The sequence below is a fragment of the Oncorhynchus masou genome, chromosome 31 (genome assembly GCF_036934945.1).
Source record: "Oncorhynchus masou masou isolate Uvic2021 chromosome 31, UVic_Omas_1.1, whole genome shotgun sequence".
NCBI lineage: Eukaryota > Metazoa > Chordata > Actinopteri > Salmoniformes > Salmonidae > Oncorhynchus > Oncorhynchus masou.
The window spans coordinates 78,879,184-78,904,786 of NC_088242.1; the positions used below are offsets into that span (position 1 = coordinate 78,879,184).

Here is a 25,603-nt window from a genome sequence, read left to right on the forward strand (position 1 = left end):
TGATGAAACAGAGTTCCAATTTTCACTCCCTCTTACTTTAACAGAGCTCCCACAGAAGGCCAGCTTAATGCAATGTTCAACATTACATTTTACTTAAATTGTCACAGGGCTGCACACAAACATATCATGGTAGTACCAGCAATAACATATTGGTCAAGCCCAACCATAGCGCAATGGCACAGTTACAGTCAAGCTGATCGGACAGCATCTTCCTGTGCTGTCCCAGTAAACAATCTAGCCTTAACAAAAGAACCTGAATTTATGCATTAATCTCAGCTCAATACTGGACATACTGCTACTTCTGAGGATCACATATTAAACAATTAACCTGGTTTGATTTAGATTGGAAGTGTTAAAAAAATGTTAATAATAGCTGACATGTTTTAGGAACAAAATTACAGGCATTACCGTCATTTATTTCCTTATGTTATACATACAGAATATGAACCGGTATACTATACATACGGTGACCTACAGAACAAAACAAAATGTAACAGCAGAAAAGGTCTGAATAAAAAAAAGAATACGAAAGTTATTATTTCTGTGTTCACATGGCTAATGTGTACAGTAAAATCACTGATGTTTATGGTACAAATACTACTGACTTATTGTAGCTATGCCCCCAATGCTTTACATATAATATGGTAAAATCTGTATGTAAAATCACAACGCGTTTTGGTTTAGCACAACAGGAAACAATCTGGTAATCTGAGTTAAATGGATTGGAGAAGATCTTAGAAAACTGAGTCATTACTTATAATATCAATTAACTGTCACATTTGGAATGACACTATGGGGGAGAAAAAAAACAATGTCTGCTGAGGGGATAATGTATTTTAAAAAATAAAATAAGTCAGGGATAGGGTAAAACATTTCCTCATCAGACTCCGAGGTCATAATCTATCCACAAGCCCATCGTTCATCTTCTTTGTACTATCACAGTTTTTCTTGTTTGTGACTCTTAAGATCAAATCTAGTTGGTCGCTCAAGGGCCAAAAAGGACAGTCTTGATGTAGGCGACCGTCGTAAAGTTAAGCAGCATTGCCACATGCTCATTCCCTTCTAGCTCAAGCATATGGACAGGCTGATTCTGGTGGCCTATCCAACGCTTGCACTGGGTGGCACTCAGCAGGTTGACTGTCCCATCCCCATCTCCAAGAATCAGTGTGGGGTCTGTATCAGGAAAGTTGGTGTAGAGGAAACCCTCCGCTGTGGGAACTCCACTGCCGTACAGACAGTGTATGGCCACCCCAGGGGGCTCCAGTGCACTGACCAGTGGCGCAGTGTCTTGACGCATCTCCCAGCCGTCTTCAAAATCAATATCCTTGAAGAAGCGCTGGTAGTCCTTGACTGTATAGTTGGTGGTAGGTGTTTGGATCAGGACCTGGTCAGCGGGCCAGGAATGTGCATATGGGAACAGCCATGTGGTTGAGACTGCAGAGCGCTGCTGTGAGCGGATTTTTAGTGAACTGATGACTGGAATACGGTTATTATCACCTATAAGGAAAGACCCAATATAAACCACTGCAATAGTTAATATAAAGTACATAGTTGCTAGACATTATGATTGGTATGCAGCCCACAGAAACTCCACTATTGTGTCTGACTCCTATGTAACTTCATGCCAAAAAGCCTACTCAGACTCTTACCAGAAGCCACAACTCTCATGGTTTTGGCCACTCCAGCCCAAGGAGCACCCAGGGACACAAAGGCCTTGATGTAGCGATCCTTCCAGGCCTGGGGCTGATGGTTTAGGAAATACAAGGTGTACATGTTCCCCATGCTGTGCGCAATCAGTACAACTGGACATCCAGCCTTCTCTGCCATCTCTTCAATCATCTGTTGCAGACTCAAAAAGTAGGCCTTGTTCTCATCTGTCAAAATCATATAAAAGCAAGGGAGAAAACTTGCATGAGACTGGTCCTTCTAAACTATTGCGATTCCTATAACAATATTTTAAAGCAAACAATACATCTAAAAAGGTCTAAATTGACATTCAGTTTCTGTATTAAAATGTTGATCATAATTCCAATGACGAGATACAAAGTAATACAACTTACAGGCTAAAATCTACCCAACAACACTATAAAGGTTGGCGGCAATAACACATAGCTTGCTCCTAACACAAGGACATGCAATTCATCCAAAGACCTGTTGCCAACAAGCTCGGTTCATCAGACCGCAAATGTAACAGAATGCAATGGACTGTAAGGGGTGTAGGCTACTTACTTGGAGCCTTACGCCAGTCATACGGAGCCCCTCGAACATCATCATCTCTTGTATATCCCCATTCTACCAGCGACTGCACTATGGTGACGAAATACATACCTGCAATACACACAGTAGTAGCTTAGTCAAACCCACACACAAGCAACGACTGAGATACTAACACTATTAGATAGACCTTTGAATAAATACTTTTAGGCACACTTCGATGGGCCCACTCACCAACATTGCGCTTGCTGGGGTCAAGGTATTCCAGAGAAAAGGTCTGTCCAAAGCCAGGCACCCTGACATCTACCCCCGGAGGAGCTTCTGTCTGCCTTGTTGTGCGGTTGTAAATCAGTCTAATACACAGACAGATGCCAGACTATTAGAAAAGTTCATTACAGTATACATTCTAAGTATTATGAAGATAACATTGGATAGAACTGGAAACTTTCACTTCACTTCATTCATGGGTTGTTCCTGAAATAAACCCACAGCACACTGACATGTGGTTATTTTGGTTAGAGACCCCACAAGCAACACCGGTTTCAATTAATTTCAGTGTAGAGGGCTGCACCTGCGGGTTCCTACAGAGATCATTGTGGAACGGTCAGTATACTTCATGCTGTGGTTGGGAGTGGGCGTCAGACAGAACTTAAAATATTTGTGTTGTCCCACAGATTATTTGGAAATGGACGTCTTTCTGCATTGTGTGCGTTGGCCACGCTCAGAATTCACAAGTTAAGTAGCCTACCTCTCCTCTACTAGTTGGGCGTGCGAGATCAAGTGCGCCTAGTATACAGTGCCTTCAGAAAGTATTCAGACCCCTTGACTTTCCACATTTTGTTACGTTACAGCCTTATTCTAAAATGGATTAAATAAATACATTCTGCAATTTACAAACAATACTCCATAATGACAAAGTGAAAACACAGCTAGATATTTTTGCTAATTCATTACAAATAACAGATACCTTATTTACATAAGTATTCAGACCCTTTGCCATGAGACTCAAAATTGAGCTCAGGTGCATCCTGTTTCCATTGATCATCCTCGAGGTGTTTCTACAACTTGGAGTCCACCTGTGGCAAATTCAATTAATTGGACATGATTTGGAAAGGCAGACACACCTGTCTATATAAGGTCCCACAGTTGACAGTGCATGCCAGAGCAAAAACCAAGCCATGAGGTTGAAGGAAATTAGGAAAAGAGCTGAGACAGGAGTTTTGTAGGGGTACAGATGAAAACCTGCACAGGACCTCAGCTTGAAGGTTCACCTTCCAACAGGGCAATGCAGGAGTGGCTTTGGGACAAGTCTGAATGTTCTTGAGTGGCCCAGCCAGAGCCTGGACTTGAACCCAATCGAACATGGAGAGACCTGAAAATTGCTCTACAGCAACACTCCCCAGCAAACCTGACAGAGCTTGAGAGGATCTGCAGAGGAATGAGAGCAACTCCAAATACAGGTGTGCCAATGAGAACAATTTTATAATAAGGCTGTAGCATAACAAAATATGGGAAAAGTCAAGGGATCAGAATACTTTCCGAATGCACTGTATGTGTGGTCTCAATGAAATCGAATAGGCTGCCTATGCATGTATAGAATCATGTTAGTTATCTTTCCTAGTAAAATAAATATGACTAGACTAGTGTCTAAATGTTTAATGAAAGTGGAGGGTGCACAACCAACATAAGTTGAGGTGCAATCAATTTGATCATTGAAGAAAGGCAACCATGGTAAGCGAGCGTTGCGCCTTGTCATTTTCAATAAATATTGATTACCCATTTATCTGCAACTCGTCCTTGTAAACAACCTGGTCTCAGCATTTTGTATTCTGTATGTAAACCCGGGACACTCTATTTAGGATGTTACATTTCTTATGGTATGTATTAATTTGTATGTCCAACCATTTTGTATTTGCTAAACGTACTATAGTGTTATGAAATTGCAAAAAAGTATTGTTGCTAAATAGGTTAAATTCTAGCTAAGTGGTTAATGTTAGCTTAGGGTTAAGTTTAGTAGTTAAAATGTTTAGGGGAAGGGTTAGCTAAATGTGCTAAGGTTGGATGAGTAGCTAAAACGTAGCTAGTTTCTAATTAGAAAATGTCTGAGATTTGAACTCGCAACTGGTTGTGCACTACGCCTTCTATTCGAATTTAGTATTTAAAGACACTAAGCTCAGACAGACTACTTGTTGAAAACACTGATTAAAGGGGATTCAAAGGTCAATTTGTACAATGGTCAGAAGATAACCTAGGCTACAGAAATAGTTCTAGCGCATGCCTACTCAGCCAGCTACTTAGTAGTATTAAACTAGTATTTTATTACGTTACCAGTAGTAGATGTTATCAGTAGCTTTCTACCGAGCTCATATTAACCAACACCCTGCTTTTCCTCCTCACATAGAACTAAGTGCTAACCTTATGTTATCGATCCAGCAGTCGATGGCCACCGGCACCAGCAGTTCCAGGTTGAGCCATAATGTGAAATAGACATCAGTCTTCTTGTAACATATGTAGTGAACCACGCTGGGCTTGTCCAGCTTGGCCTCCAACTGATTCCCTAGGTCTCCAGGAACTGTGGGACAATACAATAGGTTGAGGATGGCCAATCAGACTGACCAAAGGCAGAACACTATCAATTGAGTGTGATACAATCAATGAGTTAACATTGATTAACTAATGACAACAGTTTGTGGGGTCTTTAGAATGGCGAGATTGTTTACTCCGGCTGGACTTAAATTTCAACATGAGGCAGTGACTACATACAACCTTGAGTGACTGAGGCAACCACAAGTTAAAAGCCGTAACCAGAAAAGAGACCTTGGGCAAACTTCACTGATTACTGCCATGTATGGCGACAAACAAATAGCTTATTGCTAGGGTTGTAACTTGCCAAACAGAAGATACCCTTTGTTGGAACACAGAACAGACTAATTGTTAGGCTTGCAATATGCATTTTTATTCAAGGTGTATTAAAAAGCTGTTTAAATAAAGGTGACATAAGAAACCGCATTAGGGAATTTACAAGTTGGTTAAATAGTAAGATGCATTACAACGCGTGGGGAAACATGTTGGCAAACAAAGTGTCGGTCACATTTTGTTCCATTTGGTAGTCATATGACCGTCATATGACTAGTCGCTCGAACCTAGCGTGCCTGAATCACTCTGCTCATGAGTAAACAATCGGAGAACGAACTGCATTGTAAAATTGGAGTAATAATGTGCACAGGGATAGATTGACTAAGTTAACGACGGTATGTATATTAGCTAGTTTTACCCGCTCTCTAATCAAGCAAATAAACTATGCCTTGCTGTTCGAGGGACATCTCAAAACAAATCTGATGCTGAGTAACAGGTCACGACTTTCTGCTAACTAGCCTAACGTTACCTGTCTGACGTTAGCCAAGAAGCTCGTGAGGCAATAAGTTACACACTTTGTTGCACAGTATTGACTACATAAAAATAGGTGCGCTATCTAGTTAACGTTAGCTCCAACAAATATAAACAATTGGCACTTACTTAGGACTACGGGAGGTCTTTCCGATCGACATGACTTGCCCGTGAGACAATTCTCAAATGTTCTGCCGTTGATGTATGGTGACAAAAACAACAAACACAGCTGAAAGAGCACTGGGATAGTCAAACCACAGGATACCATTTCTCCCATTCATAACGCTGTTTCCCCTAATGAGGAAATGGGGGTGTTTATCAACACGAATAAATCCCTTTGCTGACACACATTTCATAACATGAAAACAAAACTGCGCAGATGTTGAAAGCAGGGGTGCAACAGATAATTTATCAATCTATTGACCTTCTTCTATGGTATTATGACGGTCCGCAAACAACACTAAATGTGCATGCCGCCACCTACTGGATGGGATGAAAACGGTTTAACTTGAACGCACAATTGGGACAAGGGAAAGGTGAAAAAAGTATACAGTACTTCTAATATTTAAAAGTAAACCACTATACTCCTTCAGTCAGATTTAAATGTGTTTTCAGATCCCTACACCGGCTCTTCATTCAGTATTCCCTGTAACACTTGGGCTGTAAAGTCCAAATGGTGAGTAAGGCTGAGCAAGGGCCAGTGATAACTGTTGATTGGCATGGATATTGGATCACTACACACATAATACCCACAGGCTGAGAACAAGATATAGCTCAAAGTAAAAGCCGGATTGCCCAAAAAATTGTTGTGCACAATCAAGACCTCAAGTGGAAGAATCCTATTGATTTTGTGACCACTTGACTGTTCCTCTAGCACCACCATCAGGCCTTTTCATTTCGTTTTCCATTTCCACTTTTACAGCTGCTTATCTTCTAGTTGGTATGTATACTTAGTTCAAAAATCTGCTGCCGATTTTGTTTGTTATATCATTCAAAGATGATAATGTTAATTTATTTTAATTGAAGAGGTTAATATAAGAGGGAGGTTATATAAGCTATATTTATTTTAAGTTATTCATTAATGTTAAGAGAATTTTCCATTCAAGATTTTTACCATTTAAAATTACATTTAGACTGTAAAAGATTACCTTGGGCACATTTCTTATAAAGGGTATCAATCTTGCATCAAATAGTGAATTTCACTATATGCAGAATGTTGCGTGCATGTCTGCACAGTGTTATATTTTCACAGATCAATGTCAGTAAATATTGGACTACAAGAGCCTGCAAGCCTGCAAAGGTAGAGTTATTTAAAGCTTTGAATGGGCCGATTGGGTTCTGGAGGTGTGTGGCTACAGCAATTGCGCAGGGTTGTTGTGACCTGTGGTGGTGGGGCCCAATGTGATATCTTTTCATGAGTCCCAAAATCCCTGGCGGTTCCCCTGGCTGTGGGACATCCCTATCAACCATCAGTTAAAACCTTACTATACACTGAGTAGTTTGGCTCCTGGGTGCTGATTGGCTGAAAGCCATGGTATACTACATTTATGACTCAAAATTACTTGGTTACTGTTCTAATTATGTTGGTAACCAGGGTCCTGTGTGGCTCAGTCGGTAGAGCATGGCGCTTGCAACGCCAAGCGTCGTGGGTTCGATTCCCGCTGGGGCCACCCATATGTAAAGTAGTGTCCCCAGCCGACTTGTAAGTCGCTTTGGACAAAAGCGTCTGCTAAATGGGATATATTATAATAGCAATAAGGCACCTTGGGGGTTTGTACTATATAGCCAATATACCACAGCTAAGGCCTGTGTACAGGCACTCCGCATTGGGTGGTGCATTAGAACAGCGATTAGCTGTGGTATATTGGCCATATACCACACCCCTCAAGTCATAAGAGACGTTAGTAGCAACATTATGTACAAAATAAGTTACTAACAAAATGGCACGGTTAGTTAAGAGCCCATAAAACGGCAGCCACATCCTCCGGCCTCCTACATATTTATCAACACTACTATGGTGATACATGCTCAGGCCAATAATGCATTGGTAACTGTTACTGCTGTGCTAACTTTATTCACTCTCTCCCTCTTCCCCCACCTCTCAGCAGAATGTCTGTACAGGAAGCAGCTCTGTCTTTCTCCCTGAGCCTCTGTTCATCTGGGTTGTTGGTCCCATGTTTCATGAGCTGACATAAACGATTCCATTGGTGCTGAGGAGTCCCTTTTGTGGGGGATTCGGCGCATGCGACAAATTTAGATTTGATGTTGCGTTTATATTTTTGTTCAGTGTAGATGGCTGGCTACTTCTGGGAGATTGTAATAATGAAAACCACATGCTCACTCAAAGCAAAACAAAGCATGGATGCGTTTCAAGAGCCTAAGTTAGTTCTCTCTCTGTCTCACTCTCATGGAAAGTGAGACGGAGACCAAGCTTTCCATGAAGGAGTTTGCTCAGAAGTTTGCCACCAGGCCAAAGGTAGGTTAGCCTTTTTCTTTGTTACAGGGTAATGCATACTACTGATATGTGCTGCAGCATTTTTGTCAGGTTGCGTGTTAACCCCTTCCTCTCTCTAGAAGTGTTCAGTGACTGCTACAAGAGCAGTGAGAGCCACTTCTTCACCCTTTTTAAGGAAGTCTCCCATGTGGGGCGTAGCAGATGGCCACAGCAGTCGACACCCTCCTCTTCAGCCACCACCAGTGGTGTGAAGTAAAAATGTTTACGTTTTTTGTGGTATCTGTACTTTACGTTACCATTTTCTATTTGACAATTTTTACTTCTCTACATGAACAAAAAATTATGTACATTTTACTCCTTACATTTTCCCTGAAACACAAAAGTACTTGTTACTTTTTAAATACTAATGTAACGGATGTGAAACAGCTAGCTTAGTTAGCGGTGGTGCGCGCTAAATAGCGTTTCAATTGGTGACTTCACTTGCTCTGAGACCTTGAAGTAGTAGTTCTCCTTGCTCTGCAAGGGCCGTGGCTTTTGTAGAGCGATGGGTAATGATGCTTTGTGGGTGACTACTGTTGATGTGTGCAGAGGGTCCCTGGTTCGTGCCCGGGTATGGGCGAGGGGACAGTCTAAAGTTATACTGTTACACTAAGCATGACAGAAAATGACCCAATTCACTCACTTATCAATAGAACATCCCTACTGCCTCTGATCTGGCTAAATTCTCTGTTAATTATGTCTGAGTGATGGCGTGTGCCCCTGACTATCTGTAAATACATATTTTTTTTAAACACTAAAATTGTGCCATCTGGTTTGCTTAAAATAAGGATCTTGAAATTATTTATACTTTTACTTTTGATACTGAAGTATATTTCAAACCAAATACTTTTACTAAAGTAGTATTTTACTGGGTGACTCTTATTTTTTTTCTATTAAGGTATCTTTACTTTTACTCAAGTATGACAATAAGTTACTTACTAAACACAGGGCTCAGAGTTCTTTGCATGTGTGTGGTTTGTCATTCCTCTTTATAAAACTAACCAGACCCTTTGATGTCCAGAGTTTGTGTTGGACCATGGAGGGCTGTTAATGGAAGTTTCTCAGGACTAACTACTACATTTTTCTTAATGTTTGTAGAACAATTGTGCCGTCAAACGATTCCTACCCCTTGATTCCACATTTTGCCTTACAGCCTGAATTCCAAATTAATTACCTCACAATGACAATGTTGAGCCATCTTCAGTTTTCTCCTATTACAGCCATTAACTTCTGTAACTGTTTTAAAGTCACCATTGTCCTCATGGTTAAATCCCTGAGCGGTTTCCTTCCTCTCCTGCAACGGAGTTAGGAAGGACACCTGTATCTTTGTAGTGATGGAGTGTATTGATACACCATCCAAAGTGTCATTTGTAACTTCACCATGCTCAAAGGGATATTCAATGTCTGCTTTTCTTCTTTTTTTTCACCCATTTACGAATGTGTGCCCTTTTTTAAGGAGTTATTGGAAAACCTCCCTGGCCTTTGTGGTTGAAATTCATTGCTAGACTGAGGGACCTTACAATTAGCTGTACGTGTGGTGTACAGAGATGAGGTAGTCGTTCAAAAATCATGTTAAACACTATTGCACACAGTGAGTCCACACAACTTATTATGTGATTTGTTAAGCACACTTTTACTCTTGAACTTAGAATTTCCATAACAAAGGGGTTGCATACTTAATGACTCAAGACATTTATTTTTTTATTAATTAAACATTTTTGAAAAACATTGTCAAAGTGGAACAATGTTATACTTTTTAAATTCAGGCAGTAATACAATAAAATGTGGAAAAAGTCAAAAGGGTGTGAATACTTTGAAGGCACTGTAGATATTAAATGGTAAGTGTTTTGTACTGTTAAACCAGAAATTTGGGAGGCTGATCCAACAGGGGCCGGTCTTGCATGACAGTGGGGTCAACAGGAAGTTCATCAGTTTCATGGAATTCATAATCCTCTTCCTCATATCTTCCTTCCCGGATACTCTGGACAACCTTGCTATTGAATACTATTTCCAAGTGGGGCAATGTTGACCAAATGTTCCAATGTTGACCAAATGAGTAACCATAGTATGAAAATAACCTGGTAAGACAAATTTAATGAAATCATAATTAAAAAGAAAACATTTACAGGAAAAGATGGCCTCATTGGTTATTCTCACCTGCCAGCTTGTTGGTGTCTAAGAACTCAACACTATATGTTTGTCCAAAACCAGGCACTCTCACTTTCACCCCTGCAGAATTGGAGGTCTTAACAGTTGTCCTGTTGTTCAATTCTGTAGCAGGAAATATGCAGTATGTACAGAATGTTATTGCATAAGGAAATGATCCCAACCACTAAAACATTCAAAAAATCATAAATAGAGTTGTGGTTATATGCTGCTCTCTTACAGTACATTATTTATTGATACAATTAGCAAATGCTCAAACATTAAATCGAAATGAATTCATTAATCTAAACAGAATTATGACGTTTAATATGTAGAATATACTAATTCTCCCCCTCATCTTGTATTATCAATCCAACAGTTAATCCCAATTGGCATGAACATATTTAGGTCAATCCAGAGTGAAAAAGTCAGTCTTTTTGTAGCACATCCTATGCAGAAAACTTGGCTTGTCAATCTTGGCCTCAAGTTGGTTTCCTAGGTTCCCAGGCACTGGTCAAAAGTGATAACCCTTTAGAACTTTGTCTCCAACTTGTTCAATCAGCACAGCTTGAATTAAAGTATTTGAAAAAGAGCATACAACAATGGTAGATGAGAAAGAAGAGGATGACAGGATTGTGATTTGTGTGATTTGTCCCATCAAACAGACTCAAGACATTGACCAATCCCATATATATATCTCACACACACACGAGCCCCAACCCTAATCCAAGCCCTACCAGTTCCCCAACACAGCACCTCCTAGGACATCATGTGTGGCATTACTGCCCCCACAAAACATTTATTAACCCAACACTTTCTCCTCTCCAGGCAGATATGCTGATTGGCCCCACAAATGCTGACAAAGGAATACCCCAGTCCAACTCTCAGCAAGTGGCATTAGGAATCCTGGGTGGTTCAGTTGGTTGAGCATGGCACTTGCAACGCCAGGGTTGTGGGTTTGATTCCCACAGAGGACTAGTATTCATATAAAAGTAAGTTGCTCTGGTCTACTAAATAATGTAAATATACAGTGCATTTGGAAAGTATTCAGACTCCTTAATTAATCTTAACCACATTTTGTTACGTTAACCCCTTATTATTAAAATTATTAAATTGAAGAAAAAAAACAATCTACACACAATACCCAATTTTTGACAAAAAAAAATGGAAATGTCACATTTAGAATTCAGACCCTTTACTCAATACTTTGTTGAGCAACGATTACAGCCTTGAGTCTTCTTGGGTATGACCTACAAGCTTGGCACACCTATATTTGGGGAGCTTCTCCCACTTTTCTCTTCAAATCCTCAAACTCTGTCAGGTTGGATGGGGAGCGTCGCTGCACAGTTATTTTCAGGTCTCTCCAGAGATGTTCGATCAGGTTCAAGTCCTGGCACTAGCTGGGACACAAGGACATTATGAGACTTTTCCTAAAGCCACTCCTGCGTTACATTTACATTACATTTAAGTTATTTAGCAGACGCTCTTATCCAGAGCGACTTACAAATTGGTGAATTCACATTCTGACATCCAGTGGAACAGCCACTTTACAATAGTGCATCTAAATCATTTAAGGGGGGGTGGTGACCAAATTACTTATCCTATCCTAGGTATTCCTTGAAGAGGTGGGGTTTCAGGTGTCTCCGGAAGGTGGTGATTGACTCCGCTGTCCTGGCATCGTGAGGGAGTTTGTTCCACCATTGGGGGGCCAGAGCAGCGAACAGTTTTGACTGGGCTGAGCGGGAACTGTACTTCCTCAGTGGTAGGGATTCTCAGGCCAGAGGTGGATGAACGCAGTGCCCTTGTTTGGGTGTAGGGCCTGATCAGAGCCTGGAGGTACTGCGGTGCCGTTGTCCACAGCTCCGTAGGCAAGCACCATGGTCTTGTAGCGGATGCGAGCTTCAACTGGAAGCCAGTGGAGAGAGCGGAGGAGCGGGGTGACGTGAGAGAACTTGGGAAGGTTGAACACCAGACGGGCTGCGGCGTTCTGGATGAGTTGTAGGGCACAGGCAGGAGCCCAGCCAACAGCGAGTTGCAGTAATCCAGACGGGAGATGACAAGTGCCTGGATTAGGACCTGCGCCGCTTCCTGTGTGAGGCAGGGTCGTACTCTGCGGATGTTGTAGAGCATGAACCTACAGGAACGGGCCACCGCCATGATGTTGGTTGAGAAACAGGGTGTTGTCCAGGATCACGCCAAGGTTCTTAGCGCTCTGGGAGGAGGACACAATGGAGTTGTCAACCGTGATGGCGAGATCATGGAACTAATTCCTTCCCCGGGAGGAAGAGCAGCTCCGTCTTGTCGAGGTTCAGCTTGAGGTGGTGATCCGTCATCCACACTGATATGTCTGCCAGACATGCAGAGATGCGATTTACCTGGTCATCAGAAGGGGAAAGGAGAAGATTAATTGTGTGTTCTGCATAGCAATGATAGGAGAGACCATGTGAGGTTATGACCGAGCCAAGTGACTTGGTGTATAGCGAGAATAGGAGAGGGCCTAGAACAGAGCCCTGGGGACACCGGTGGTGAGAGCGCGTGGCGAGAGACAGATTCTCGCCACGCCACCTGGTAGGAGCGACCTGTCAGGTAGGACGCATCCAGCGTGGGCCGCGCCGGAGATGCCCAACTCGGAGAGGGTGGAGAGGAGGATCTGATGGTTCACAGTATCAAGGCAGCCGATAGGTCTAGAAGGATGAGAGCAGAGGAGAGAGGATTGTGCTTTGCAGTGAGCGCCTCCATACAGAAAGAGCAGTCTCAGTTGAATGACTAGTCTTGAAACCTGACTGATTTGGATCAAGAAGGTCATTCTGAGAGAGATAGCGGGAGAGCTGGCCAAGGACGGCACGTTCAAGAGTTTTGGAGAGAAAAGAAAGAAGGGATACTGGTCTGTAGTTGTTGACATCAGAGGGATCGAGTGTAGGTTTTTTCAGAAGGGGTGCAACTCTCGCTCTCTTGAAGACGGAAGGGACGTAGCCAGCGGTCAGGGATGAGTTGATGAGCGAGGTGAGGTAAGGGAGAAGGTCTCCGGAAATGGTCTGGAGAAGAGAGGAGGGGATAGGGTCAAGCGGGCAGGTTGTTGGGCGGCCCCAGTCCAACTCTCGAGCACAGGGTAGGGCAGTGTGAGCAGAACCCGGTGTCGGACTTAGCAAACGAGGATCGGATGTGTCGCCTTCTTTTCAAAATGGTTGACAAGTCATCTGCAGAGAGGGAGGGGGGGAGGGTTTGGATTCAGGAGGGAGGAGAAGGTGGCAAAGAGCTTCCTAGGGTTAGAGGCAGATGCTTGGAATTTAGAGTGGTAGAAAGTGGCTTTAGCAGCAGAGACAGAGGAGGAAAATGTAGAGAGGAGGGAGTAAAGGATGCCAGGTCCGCAGGGAAAGTTTTCCTCCATTTCCGCATTTTGTTACGGCTGCCCGGAGCTCTGTTCTGTGAGCTCGCAATGAGTAAATCGAGCCACGGAGCGGGAGGGGAGGACCGAGCCGGCCTGGAGGATAGGGGACATAGAGAGTCAAAGGATGCAGAAAGGGAAGAGAGGAGGGTTGAGGAGGCAGAATCAGGAGATAGGTTGGAGAAGGTATGAGCAGAGGGAAGAGATGATAGGATGGAAGAGGAGAGAGTAGCGGGGGAGAGAGAGCGAAGGTTGGGACGGCGCGATACCATCCGAGTAGGGGCAGTGTGGGAAGTGTTGGATGAGAGCGAGAGGGAAAAGGATACAAGGCAGTGGTCGGAGACTTGGAGGGGAGTTGCAATGAGGTTAGTGGAAGAACAGCATCTAGTAAAGATGAGGTCGAGCGTATTGCCTGCCTTGTGAGTAGGGGGGAAGGTGAGAGGGTGAGGTCAAAAGAGGAGAGGAGTGGAAAGAAGGAGGCAGAGAGGAATGAGTCAAAGGTAGACGTGGGGAGGTTAAAGTCGCCCAGGACTGTGAGAGGTGAGCCGTCCTCAGGAAAGGAGCTTATCAAGGCATCAAGCTCATTGATGAACTCTCCGAGGGAACCTGGAGGGCGATAAATGATAAGGATGTTAAGCTTGAAAGGGCTGGTAACTGTGACAGCATGGAATTCAAAGGAGGCGATAGACAGATGGGTAAGGGGAGAAGAGAGAATGACCACTTGGGAGAGATGAGGATCCCGGTGCCACCACCCCGCTGACCAGAAGCTCTCGGGGTGTGCGAGAACACGTGGGCGGACGAGAGAGCAGTAGGAGTAGCAGTGTTATCTGTGGTGATCCATGTTTCCGTCAGTGCCAAGAAGTCGAGGGACTGGAGGGAGGCATAGGCTGAGATGAACTCTGCCTTGTTGGCCGCAGATCGGCAGTTCCAGAGGCTACCGGAGACCTGGAACTCCACGTGGGTCGTGCGCGCTGGGACCACCAGATTAGGGTGATGGAGGCCACGCGGTGTGGAGCGTTTGTATGGTCTGTGCAGAGAGGAGAGAACAGGGATAGATAGACACATAGTTGACAGGCCACAGAAGAGGCTACGCTAATGCAAAGGAGATTGGAATGACAAGTGGACTACACGTCTCGAATGTTCAGAAAGTTAAGCTTACGTAGTAAGAATCTTATTGACTAAAATGATTGAAATGATACAGTACTGCTGGAGTAGGCTAGCTGGCAGTGGCTGCGTTGTTGACTTTGTAGGCTAGCTGGCAGTGGCTGTGATGTTGACACTACACTAATCAAGTCATTCCGTCGAGTGTAATAGTTTCTACAGTGCTGCTATTCGGGGGCTAGCTGGCTAGCTAGCAGTGTTGATTGCGTTACGTTACGTTAAAAGAACGACAATAGCTGGCTAGCTAACCTAGAAAATCGCTCTAGACTACACAATTGTCTTAGATACAAAGACGGCTATGTAGCTAGCTAGCTACGATCAAACAAATCAAACCGTTGTACTGTAATGAAGTGAAATGAAGATGTGATACTACCTGTGGAGCGAAGCGGAATGTTGACCGGGTAGTTGAAGTTCTATTCGGTAGAGGTTGGCTAGCTGTTGGCTAGCTAGCTAGCTAGCAGCATCTCCTACGTTAAGGACGACAAATAGCTGGCTAGCTAACCTCGGTAAATTAAGATAATCACTCTAAGTCTACACACTCTAAACTACACAATTATCTTGGATACGAAGACAGCAAAGACAACTATGTAGCTAGCTAACACTACACTAATCGAGTCGTTCAGTTGAGTGTAATAGTTTCTACAGTGCTGGTAGACAGTGGACGTTAGCTAGCTGCTTAGCTAGCTGCTGGGCAGATAGCAGTGTAGACTACGTTAACACGAAATACGATAATTACGCAATTATCTTTGATACAAAGACGGCTATGTAGCTAGCTAAGATGAAATTGCTAAGATTAGACAAATCAAACCGTTGTACTATAATGAAATGTAATGAAAATGTAATGAAAAGTTATACTACCTGCGGACCGAAGTGTAGATGCGACCGCTCGCTCCAACCCGGAACCGGTAGCCGGTAGCGTTGTCCTGGCTGTGTGCTTAGGGTCATTGTCCTATTGTAAGGTGAACATTCGCCCCAGTCTGAGGTCCTGAGTGCTATGGAGCAGGATTTATTTTTGCTTCGTTAATCTTTCCCTCGATCCTAACTAGTCTCCCAGTCCCTACTGCTGAAAAACATCCCTACAGCATGATGCTGCCACCACCATGCTTCACAGTAGGGATGGTGCCAGGTTTCCTCCAGATGTGGCGCTGGGCATTCAGGCCAAAGAGTTCAATCTTGGTTTCATCAGACTAGAGAATCTTGTTTCTCAAGGTCTGAGAGTCTTTAGGTGCCTTTTGGCAAACTCCAAGCGGACTGTCCTGTGCCTTTTACTGAAAAGAGGCTTCTGTCTGGCCCCTCTACCATAAGGCCTGATTGGTGAAGTTCTGCAGAGATGGTTGTCCTTCTGGAAGGTTCTCCCATCTCCATAAAAAAACTCTGGTGCCCTATCAGAGTGACCATCGGGTTCTTGGTCACCTCCCTGACCAAGGCCCTTCTCCCCCGATTGCTCAGTTTGGCCAGGAAGCCAGCTCTAGAAAGAGTCTTGGTGGTTCCAAACTTCTTCCATTTAAGAATGATGGAGGCCACTGTAATATTGTCCTCGGACCCCAAGTACACAATCATATAAAACATGAACATAATCTAATGACAATCCCCAATATAGGATTTTCAGATCACAGCAAACTTAATTATGATCTATTTCTCTAGCAATAAATATAAATGCTCACCTATAAGAACCGGCTGAGAGCTATTGTTTGCCACTTTGTTTGGAAGTTTGACACTTGGTGGGAAGAGCCAAAATCCAGTAGATTGGTGTCGCGCAAGGTGTCCTATAACGAGCACGGTACAGCAGTATGCGTATCCCATTATGTCCAAATCTTGACCAACTCTTTCTTAAAGCTCAGTGTTGTCTTGTCTCACTGGGTCAGGAGGAGAACTGGCCTATTAATCCTGTGCGGGAGAGAGATGGGACGCGAAATCAGAAGGGAAACGTGAGGTTAGTTATTCGTAGTCGGAGCGAAGTGTGTTCCGACAACGAATAACTAACCTCACGTTTTCCCTCCGATTTCGCGTCCCACCTCTCTCCCGCACAGGAGAAATAGAATCAACATGATAAAGATGCACATATTATGTCCTGCTATAAGCGCATCTGTGTGCTTCTACCAAGTATAAGTAATACGTGTTACAGTAGTTTACCTGCATTTATATGAAAATGTAAACAACACACACATACAGTAGGGGGACAAACACGACGTGTACCACCGACCTACCTACCTACTCATTGACCTATTGATTGTTGTATAAATTCCATTCCGTCCAGGCTGTTTGCACAATGGTACCAAGGCAAATGATTAACAATCCGACATTTAGAGATGTCAAAATATTAGTTACCAACGAAAAATCTATGTGAAAAAAAACATATATAGTTTGCTAAATATCACCAGCATTGTGTTAATCTTGCAATACATGTTTTCTTATGTTATATAAATATAATGACAGTCAAACGAGCCAAATGCAGAAGCCAGTTCCTTTACAATGAGCCTTTATTATAACCTTATTATTGTGTTGTCAACGGTTTTTTGTGATATTTATTCCCATGTGATGTAAAAAAATAAATAAAAAGTTTCTGGAAATGCAGCTATGCTGTCCTTTTTCGTGGAGAGGACCACTGGTTTGGTTACTTTGTTGCTTTATAGACTAGTGGCCAATCCTCAAAGGGCTTTAGTTTTTGAGATACCCCTACCCGAGGGATAACGAAGTATAACCATGTTTTTCTACATCTCTAATGTCTCCCATTTATGAAATGGATGGTTGAGTAAAAATATTTGACTGAAAAAGTGGTTGTGGAAAAATGTTTTACTGAAAAAGTGGTTAAATTGATAGATATTGTGACACACCCCCTAAACTAAAAAATTGCATAATAATGCCTGATTGGAGGGGGGGATAGGTCACATAAGGTCATGTAACCAAATATTGCAAGTTCTGATATTGCTAAATCATTAGACAAATATTAAAATGTTTATAATAAAACAATAAGAAAAATAATTTTAAAAAATGCAGATCAGAATTGAAAGACACCCTGTTTGTTGTTTTGTGATGTATTGTGTTGCCCATATTCCCCATTATCCCCTGTATTTCTCTTTGTCTTTTGCCAGTTCGTCTTGTCAGGTCTTACCAGGGTTCTTTCCCACCTTCCTGTTGCACTAGTTCTGACCATTCTGCCTGCTGTCCTGTACCTGTCTGACTCTGACCTGATTACGAACCTCTGCCTGCCCTGACCCTGAGCCTTCCTGCTGTCCTGTACCTGTCTGACTCTGACCTGATTACGAACCTCTGCCTGCCCTGACCCTGAGCCTTCCTGCTGTCCTGTACCTGTCTGACTCTGACCTGATTACGAACCTCTGCCTGCCCTGACCCTGAGCCTTCCTGCTGTCCTGTACCTGTCTGACTCTGACCTGATTATGAACCTCTGCCTGCCCTGACCCTGAGCCTTCCTGCTGTCCTGTACCTGTCTGACTCTGACCTGATTACGAACCTCTGCCTGCCCTGACCCTGAGCCTTCCTGCTGTCCTGTACCTGTCTGACTCTGACCTGATTACAAACCTCTACCTGCCCTTTGCCTACCCTATGTTTGTAATAAATCATCTGAGAACTGTACTATCCGCCTTCCGTGTTTTCATCTGGGTCATATCCTGAGTCATTTAAAAAATGAATGGAAGTACATTATATATACATGAGTATGTGACACCCCTTCCAATTAGCGGATTCGGCTTCTTCAGCTACTCCCTTTTCTGACTGGTGTATAAAATCGAGCACAAAGCCATGCAATCTCCATCAACAAACATTGGCAGTAGAATGGCCTTACTGAAGAGCTCAGTGACTTTCAATGTGGCAACGTCATAGGATGCCACCTTTCCAACAAGTCAGTTCGTTAAATGTCTGACCTGCTAGAGCTGCCCTGGTCAACTGTAAGTACTGTTATTGTGAAATGGAAACATCTAGGAGCAACATCAGCTCAGCCACGAAGTGGTAGTCCACACAAGCTCACAGAACGGACGGCCGAATACTGAAGCACATAGCGTGTAAAAATCGTCTGTCCTTGGTTGCAACACTCACTACAAACTGCCTCTGGAAACAATATCAGCACAACAACTGTTCGTTGGGAGCTTCATGAAACTGGTTTCCATGGCCGAGTAGCCATACAAAAGCCTAAGATCACCATGCGCAATTCCAAGGGTTGGCTGGAGTGGTGTAAAGCTCTCCACCATTTTACTGTGGAGCAGTGTAAACCCGTTCTCTGGCATGATGAATCACGCTTCACCTTTTGGCAGTCCGACAGACAAATCTGGGTTTGGCAGATCCCAACTATAAAATTAGGTGGAGGATGAATAATGGTCTGGGGCTGTTTTTCATGGTTCGGGCTCGGCCCCTTAGGTCCAGTGAAGGGAAAATGCTACAGTGCACAAAGCAAGGTCCGTAAAGAAATGTTTTGTAAAGATCGGTGTGGAAGAACTTGACTGGCCTGCACAGAGCCCTGACCTAAACCCCATCGAACACCTTTGGGATGAATTGTAAGACAGGCGAGATGTTTGAGATGTTCGACGAGCAATTGTCCACATACTTTTGGTCAAGTAGTGTATGTTGGGAATCCAATGTCCCCACCATAATTACTCAAACACCTTTGCTTGTGTATATAAAAGGCAGCAGACTGCCTGGCATGGCAACACCAATATTTCAATTCACAAGCCTCTTTGAGGATCAATGAGGCAACGATGAGGCTCCAATGAAAGGAAAGAGAATACAACCATGGACTCGGACACCCGCTCCCTCGATTTACAGCTTGCCCCCACTGTGGAATATAACTTAGCCTACAGAATTGGGCTATAATGTCACCTACTTACCATCAAACTGTTCCTTAATCCCAATTTCCCTATAAGGACATGCCATATATCAAACAAGAGGCACCTTAGGATGGTCAAACTTAGACAAAGATAAGTGTGATTGTGAATGGTGGCTGGGACATGACTGTGAGATAGTGGCTTGGGGGTAGAAGCTGTGAACCATTCTTGATCAACTCCATTGATCAAATGATTTTGGGTCAGACTCTAATCTTTTGCGCTCGTGCAAAAAAATTGTAGTCAACTGAATGCGCAGCTTAGTTCATAGCCGTGGCTACGTGAAACTCCCAAAGTTATCCACCACTCTAATAAAGGTAAAGCAATCGCTGTGTGTGTTAACTATAATTTTAGCACCATTTTGATTGGGACAGCGCCATTGTCCTGCTTTGAGAAAAGCATGGGATCTCGTCTTGACAAAATCTATCAATGTCAGATTATTGTTTTCACTGAATCTCCATTTGGATATTTGGTTACAATTAGGCTGGGAAGTGTTAGCTAAATTGAGCTGAGTGCTCATGACCATTAGTCTAGCAATTGAAAATGTAAATTGTCTGGTGGCGATTTTTATGAATTGTTCAGTAGTCTAATGGCTTGGGGGTAGAAGCTGTTGAGGAGCCTGTTGGTCCTAGACTTGGCACTAACTTAGGTGACTGGAGTCTCTGACAATTTTATGGGCTGAAACCACCTGGATGGCAGGAAGCTTGTCCCCTTGATGTACTGGGCCGTTTGCACTACCCTCTGTAGCGCCTTACGGTCAGATGCCGAGCAGTTGCCATACCAGGCGGTGATGCAACCGGTCAGGATGCTCTCAATGGTGCAGCTGTAGAACCTTTTGAGGATCTGGGGACCCATGCACAATCTTTTCAGTCTCCTGAGGGGGAAAAGGTTTTATCGTGCCCTCTTCACGACTGTCTTGGTATGTTTGGACCATGATAGTTTGTTGGTGATATGGACACCAAGGAACTTGAAACTCTTGACCTGCTCTCAACACGCTCTTTGTGTTTGAAGTTGTGTTTAAAATTCACTTCTTGAATGAGGGACCTTACAGATAATTGTGTGAGGTACAGAGATGAGGTGGTCATTCAAAAAATCATGTTAAACACGATTATTGGTCACAGAGTGAGTCCATGTAAAAATGACAAAGAAATATTCCACTTTGACATTATGGGTATTGTGTGTAGGCCAGTAACACCATCTCAATTGAATCCATTTTAAATTCAGGCTGTACAGGTTATGAGCAGCAGGTGGTGGAGTGGTTCAATCGAGACGGGTCCAAGACAGCTGGGGAGGATGTAGCAGAATGGATCTTCCTGGTGTCTGAGGACAGGATCCAAGTGACATATCAAGGGGAGGATGACTGGGTTATTCCTGCTTGGAGAAACTTCAAGCCCAGAGATTCAGGGGATTCCCAGAACCCACACTCCTTCACCCTTCAGATGGCTCCCACCTATTCACCTGGCAACCACCTTTCAGGTGTAATCTTCAGGGGCAATAAACAGTAGCTAAACAATCTACAGAATTTACACCTGGCTTTGATCATCTATTTGGTGCCACCAGCAATTTGAGATAAAATGTTCTTCCGTTATGTGGGTTAAGTAACTATGGTGTTTGTCCAATGGACTTTATGTATGTGCTTTCAGGTAGATCCATTTTAGAAGCCAAGTAAGAATATGTATGAAATGTTAGTCCATATGATGGAGGAGGAGAATGTGGTAAAATCAAGGAGTCTGAGAAAGAGGTGTACTAGACCTTTTCTGACATGTCTTCATATTAGAGAAATATCAAAGTAATAAACAGTTAATATTTTTACTCAGGTGAGGGGAATACTGGGTGTAAGAGAACAAGAAGAGGGCAGTACTGAGCTTTACATCTCCATCTACAACACAGTGAGGAATGAGAGAGCACGCTGTCACTGAGAGGCACTAGTAAGAATTACACTCACCCTCTCATCACAGAAGGCTGACTGACACTCGGTGCCGCCTTCTTACCCTACAGTATTTCCTCTCTACCTCATGTCATGTCCAGGAGAGGATGGCCAAAGAGGAGCGTCTTCGACAGGCGGTGAAGAAGCTGGACATCTTAGCACCGTTTCAGGCCCAGCTGGGTGACCCAGAGAACCTGACCAGACAGGCTGCTATACAGCTGACCTGAAGAAGTGACTTGTCGATAAGGCCAACCTCATACATGCTCGTTTTGAGAGGGTACTTCAAAACACACCATAATCAGATAAACATAGGATAAAATCTAAAGAACTAAAGGGTTCTTTACAGACAATAACTGTGTCATAAAAATGTGTTGTTGACAAAAACAAACAAAGATGTAGTATTACTTAGTTCATACATTTATAAAAGATGGTTTTAATTTTGATAGATATGTCTGTATTTTTCTAATGTTGGTCTGTATTGCTGTTATAGAGTATAATGTAATACATAATATATCTGTAGGAGACCCAGGACCTTCAGTAGAAACAGCAGTGCTGCAGAAAAAACAGCCCACTATGACCAAGGAGGATGAAGATGAATACCTTGCTTACTGCTCTGATGCCATGTGCACGATACATATTCTCAAACTGTGGTTGAGCAGGTAAAGCACTGTAAAGGCTTGATTAATGGTAGAGAATTATTTCACATGAAATCAAATACAACTGTATTTGTCACATGCTTTGTATACAACAGGTGTAGACGAACAGTGAAATGCTTACTTACAGGTCATTTTCCAACAATGCAGAGTTAAATACTTTTTCAAAATAGTGACAAGAAGAATAAATACAGAGTGACAATAAAAAAATTAACATGGCTATATACAGGGGGTACCAGTACCAAGGGGTAAGAGGTCATTGAGGTAGCTATGTACAGTGCCTTCAGAAGTATTCATAGCCTTTGACTTATTCCATATTTTGTTGTGTTACAGCTTGAATTCAACATGGATGAAATGTTCTTACCCATCTACACACAATACCCTCCTAATGACAAGGTGAAAACATGTTTTATAAATGTTTGCTAATTTATTGTAAATTAAATACATAAATATCTCATTAACATAAGTATTTACACACCTGAGTCAATACTTTGTAGAAGCATCTTTCGCAGAGGTTACAGCTGTGAGTCTTTCTGGGTAAGTCTCTAAGAACTCTCCATACCTGGATTGTGCCACATTTGCCAATTATTCTTTTTAAAAATTCTACAAGCGCTGTCAAATTGGTTGTTGATCGTTGCTAGACAGCCATTTTCAGGTCTTGCCATATATTTTTAAGTAGATTTAAGTCAAAACTGTAATTCGGTCACTCAGGAACATTCACTGTTTTCTTGGTCAGCCACCCCACAATCTTAGTAAAAATGGTTTCAATAGGGTTATTCGGATGTCCCCATAGGATAACCCTTTTTTGTTCCAGGTAGAACCCTCTGTAAAAGGGTTCTACCTGGAACCAAAATGGTTATACCTGCAACCAAAAAGGGTTCTCCTACGGGGACAGATGAAGAACCTTTTAAGGTTCTAGATAGCATCTTTTTTTCTAAGAGTACAGTGTAGATTTGGCCTTGTGTTTTAGGTTATTGTCCTGCTGAAAGGTGAATTCATCTCCCAGTGTCTGGTGGAAAGCAGACTGAACCAGGTTGTCCTCTAGGATTTTGCCAGCGCTTCGTTCCATGTTGTTAATTTTTTTACCCTGAAAAACTCCGCAGTCCTGAACAATTATAAGCATACACATAACATGATGCAGCCAGCATTATGCTTGAAAATATGGTGTTACTCAGTAATGTGTTGTATTGGATTTGCCCCAAATACAACACACTTTGTATTCAGAACAAAAAGTTAATTGTTTGGCCATTTTTTTGCAGTTTTACTTTAGTGCCTTGTTGCAAACAGGACGCATGTTTTGGAATATTTTTATTCTGTACAGGCTTCCTTCTTTTCACTCTGTCAATTAGGTTAATATTGTGGAGCAACTACAATGTTTTTGATCCATCCTCAGTTCTCTCATCACAGCTATTAAACTCTATAACAGTTTTAAAGTCATCATTGACCTCATGATGAAATCTCTGAGCGGTTTACTTCCTCTCCGTCAACTGAGTTATCTTTGTCGTGACTGGATGTATACCAAAACAGCAGCAACTCTTCCTGAGGTCCAGCAAAATTAAGGCAGTTTATACCATTTTAAAAACATTACAATACATTCACAGATTTCACAACACACTGTGTGCCCTCAGGCCCCTACTCCACCACTACCACATATCTACATTATTAAATCCATGTGTATGTATGTATGTTATCGTGTGTGTGTGTCTGTGTGTGTGCGCGCAGGGGCCGGGTTGAGTGCGCAGGTGTCTGTGCCAATGTTTGTGTTGCTTCACAGTCCCCGCTGTTCCATAAGGTGTTTTTTAATATTTTTTAAGTCTAATTTTACTGCTTGCGTCAGTTACTTGATGTGGAAAATAGTTCAAATCAAATTTCAAATCAAATGTATTTATAAAGCCCTTCTTACATCAGCTGATATCTCAAAGTGCTGTACAGAAATCCAGCCTAAAACCCCAAACAGCAAGCAATGCAGGTGTAGAAGTTCCATGTTGTCATGCCTCTATTTAGTACTGTGTGCCTCCCATAGTCTGTTCTGGACTTGGGGACTGTGAAGAGACCTCTTGTGGCATGTCTTGTGGGGTATGCATGGGTGTCCGAGCTGTGTGCCAGTAGTTTAGACAGACAGCTCGGTGAATTCAACATGTCAATACCTATCATAAATAAAAGTAGTGATGAAGTCCATATCTCCTCCACTTTCAGCCAGGAGAGATTGACATGCATATTATTAATATTAGCTCTGTGTACATCCAAGGGCCAGCCGTGCTGCCCTGTTCTGAGCCAATTGCAATTTTCCTAAGTCCTTTTTTGTGGCACCTGACCACACGACTGAACAGTAGTCAAGGTGCAAAAAAACTTGTGCCTGTAGGACCTGCCTTGTTGATAGTATTGTTAAGAAGGCAGAGCATTGCTTTATTATAGACAGACTTCTCCCCATCTTAGCTACTACTACATCAATATGTTTTGACCATGACAGTTTACAATCTAGGGTTACTCCAAGCAGTTTAGTCATGCCAACTTGCTCAATTTCCACATGATTTATTACAAGCTTTAGTTGAGGTTTAGGGTTTAGTGAGTGTTTTGTTCCAAATACAATGCTTTAAGTTTTTGAAATATTTAGGGCTAACGTATTCCTTGCCACCCACTCTGAAACTAACTGCAGCTCTTTGTTGAGTGTTGCAGTCATTTCAGTCGCTGTAGTAGCTGACGTGTATAGTGTTGAGTCATCCACATACATAGACACTCTGGCTTTACTCAAAGTCAGTGGCATGTAGTTAGTAAAAATTTTAAAAATCAAGGGGCCTGAACAGCTACCCTGGCGAATTACTGCTTTCAACTGGATTATATTTGACAGGCTTCCATTAAAGAACACCCTCTGTGTTCTGTTAGACAGGTAACTCTTTATCCACATTATAGCAAGGGGTGTAAAGCCATAACACATACGTTTTTCCAGAGCAGACTATGATCGATAATGACAAAAGCTGCACTGAAGTCTAACATGACAGCCCCCACAAGCATTTTATCATCAATTTATCTCAGCCAATCATCAGTCATTTGTGTAAGTGCTGTGCTTGTTGAGTGTCCATCCCTGTAAACATGCTGGAAGTCTGTTGTCAATTTGTTTACTGTGAAATAGCATTGTATCTGGTCAAACAATTTTTCCCCAGAAGTTTACTAAGGGTTGGTAACAGGCTGATTGTTCGGCTATTTGAGCCAGTAAAGGGGGCTTTACTATTCCTGGTTAGTGGAATGACTTTAGCTTCCTTCCAGGCTTGAGGGCACACACTCTCAAGCAGGCTTAAATTGAAGATGTGGCAAATAGGAGTGGCAATATTGTCTGCTATTATCCTCAGTAATTTTCCATCCAGATTGTTAGACCCCAGTGGCTTGTCATTGTTGATAGACAGCAAT

The 25,603-nt window shown here is 42.7% G+C and overlaps 1 protein-coding gene and 2 long non-coding RNA genes across 4 annotated transcripts; 1 reads left to right on the forward strand and 2 right to left on the reverse strand.

Moving 5' to 3' along the window:
* Positions 1 to 395: 395 nt before the first annotated feature.
* Positions 396 to 6,045, reverse strand: LOC135524513 (phospholipase A2 group XV-like). The gene is made up of 6 exons (XM_064952108.1): positions 5,731 to 6,045; positions 4,630 to 4,786; positions 2,449 to 2,567; positions 2,230 to 2,328; positions 1,650 to 1,874; positions 396 to 1,497 (listed from the first exon to the last, which is right to left on the reverse strand). Exons 1-6 carry the CDS (start codon positions 5,876 to 5,878, stop codon positions 986 to 988), a joined length of 1,260 nt encoding a protein of 419 aa, XP_064808180.1. The 5' UTR covers positions 5,879 to 6,045; the 3' UTR covers positions 396 to 985.
* Positions 6,046 to 10,132: 4,087 nt separating this feature from the next.
* LOC135524516 (uncharacterized) lies at positions 10,133 to 16,725 on the reverse strand. The gene is made up of 3 exons (XR_010452970.1): positions 16,451 to 16,725; positions 10,253 to 10,366; positions 10,133 to 10,173 (listed from the first exon to the last, which is right to left on the reverse strand). It is a non-coding gene; the product is annotated as an uncharacterized LOC135524516 (long non-coding RNA).
* LOC135524515 (uncharacterized) lies at positions 10,868 to 22,602 on the forward strand. Of its 2 annotated transcripts, XR_010452969.1 has the most exons (6): positions 10,868 to 11,232; positions 20,843 to 21,094; positions 21,436 to 21,507; positions 21,647 to 21,822; positions 22,066 to 22,204; positions 22,532 to 22,602. It is a non-coding gene; the product is annotated as an uncharacterized LOC135524515 (long non-coding RNA). The 2 variants fall into 2 exon arrangements; XR_010452968.1 differs by having other exon boundaries at positions 20,843 to 21,507.
* The last annotated feature ends 3,001 nt before the right edge of the window (positions 22,603 to 25,603 follow it).

What these genes read in the sequence shown, in the direction of transcription:
- LOC135524513 (XM_064952108.1), bottom strand. Translation starts at nt 5,878, where the DNA reads ATGGGAGAAATGGTATCCTGTGGTTTGACTATCCCAGTGCTCTTTCAG. An exon ending in CCCCAGCAAGCGCAATGTTG is followed by an intron (nt 2,329 to 2,448) that starts GTGAGTGGGCCC and finishes TGTGTATTGCAG; the next exon opens with GTATGTATTTCGTCACCATA. An exon ending in TGACTGGCGTAAGGCTCCAA is followed by an intron (nt 1,875 to 2,229) that starts GTAAGTAGCCTA and finishes TGATTTTGACAG; the next exon opens with ATGAGAACAAGGCCTACTTT.